The sequence below is a fragment of the Penaeus monodon genome, chromosome 28 (assembly GCF_015228065.2).
Source record: "Penaeus monodon isolate SGIC_2016 chromosome 28, NSTDA_Pmon_1, whole genome shotgun sequence".
NCBI classification, from domain to species: Eukaryota; Metazoa; Arthropoda; class Malacostraca; order Decapoda; family Penaeidae; genus Penaeus; species Penaeus monodon.
Window position 1 is genome coordinate 17,399,198 of NC_051413.1, and position 810 is coordinate 17,400,007.

General features: G+C 36.3%; 1 protein-coding gene across 1 annotated transcript in view; it reads right to left on the bottom strand.

Moving 5' to 3' along the window:
- Positions 1-503: 503 nt before the first annotated feature.
- Positions 504-810, bottom strand: part of LOC119591082 — a 2,621-nt gene continuing 2,314 nt past the window's right edge. Inside the window, exon 4 of the mRNA XM_037939803.1 lies at positions 504-611. Within this exon, the coding sequence (XP_037795731.1) occupies positions 504-611 (108 nt within the window). The remainder of the gene's footprint in view (positions 612-810) is intronic.

Sequence of the window (810 nt, forward strand, 5' to 3'; positions counted from 1 at the left end):
ATTACCTGAATACACAAAGCCTGCAATACACCTTAAGCCAGTAAACTCAGAAACATGAAAATATAAGTAAGGGTTAATGTCATATTGTAAACTTTAAATTAAATGTATGCATTACAACTGTAATTGGGGCTGTCTCAAAAGGAAAAGACCATAAAGATCTCTTTACATTCTCAACAGACTGAAAATGAACTGAAGTTTAAATGAACCAAACTTTTGAAAGGGAACAAGTAGTTAGGTAAGCAGATTGAGGCTGAAGACTGCACTGTTCAGTAAAACTATGGGTTCCAACATTCACTGGGTAAAATAAATTCAATGCAATACTAGTTTATGCTTAACTGATTTTGAGCTAGTACAAACAGGATTACATCACAGCCATTAATATGTGCATATAATATGATTAATTTTCCATTTTCCATTCAAAGAAAGTCTATTATGACGTTATCCTTTGGAAGTTTCTGTGTTCCTTAAAGTTCCTGGTTAAAGTGACCTAAATTCTGATCACATCATGCAACCTTAACATACTGCCTTGCGATGCCATTCAACCACTTTGCCACTTTTGGTGGTGCCTGCTGAGCCCACATCTCTGCCAACCGAACAACATCCTTGTGTCTCTGTGTAGTACAAAATATTCAGTCATTAGTATATAGACGAACCCTGCTGTAATTAAAAGAAATTTGGAACACAAACATTCAATATCAAGAAATCACAGAAAAAAACAGAAACTGGGTGACAACACTACTGCCAAGATGAGATCTCACACACCTTACAAAGAGCAGGAAATTACCCAGGTGCAGAGCAGTGTGCACTTAC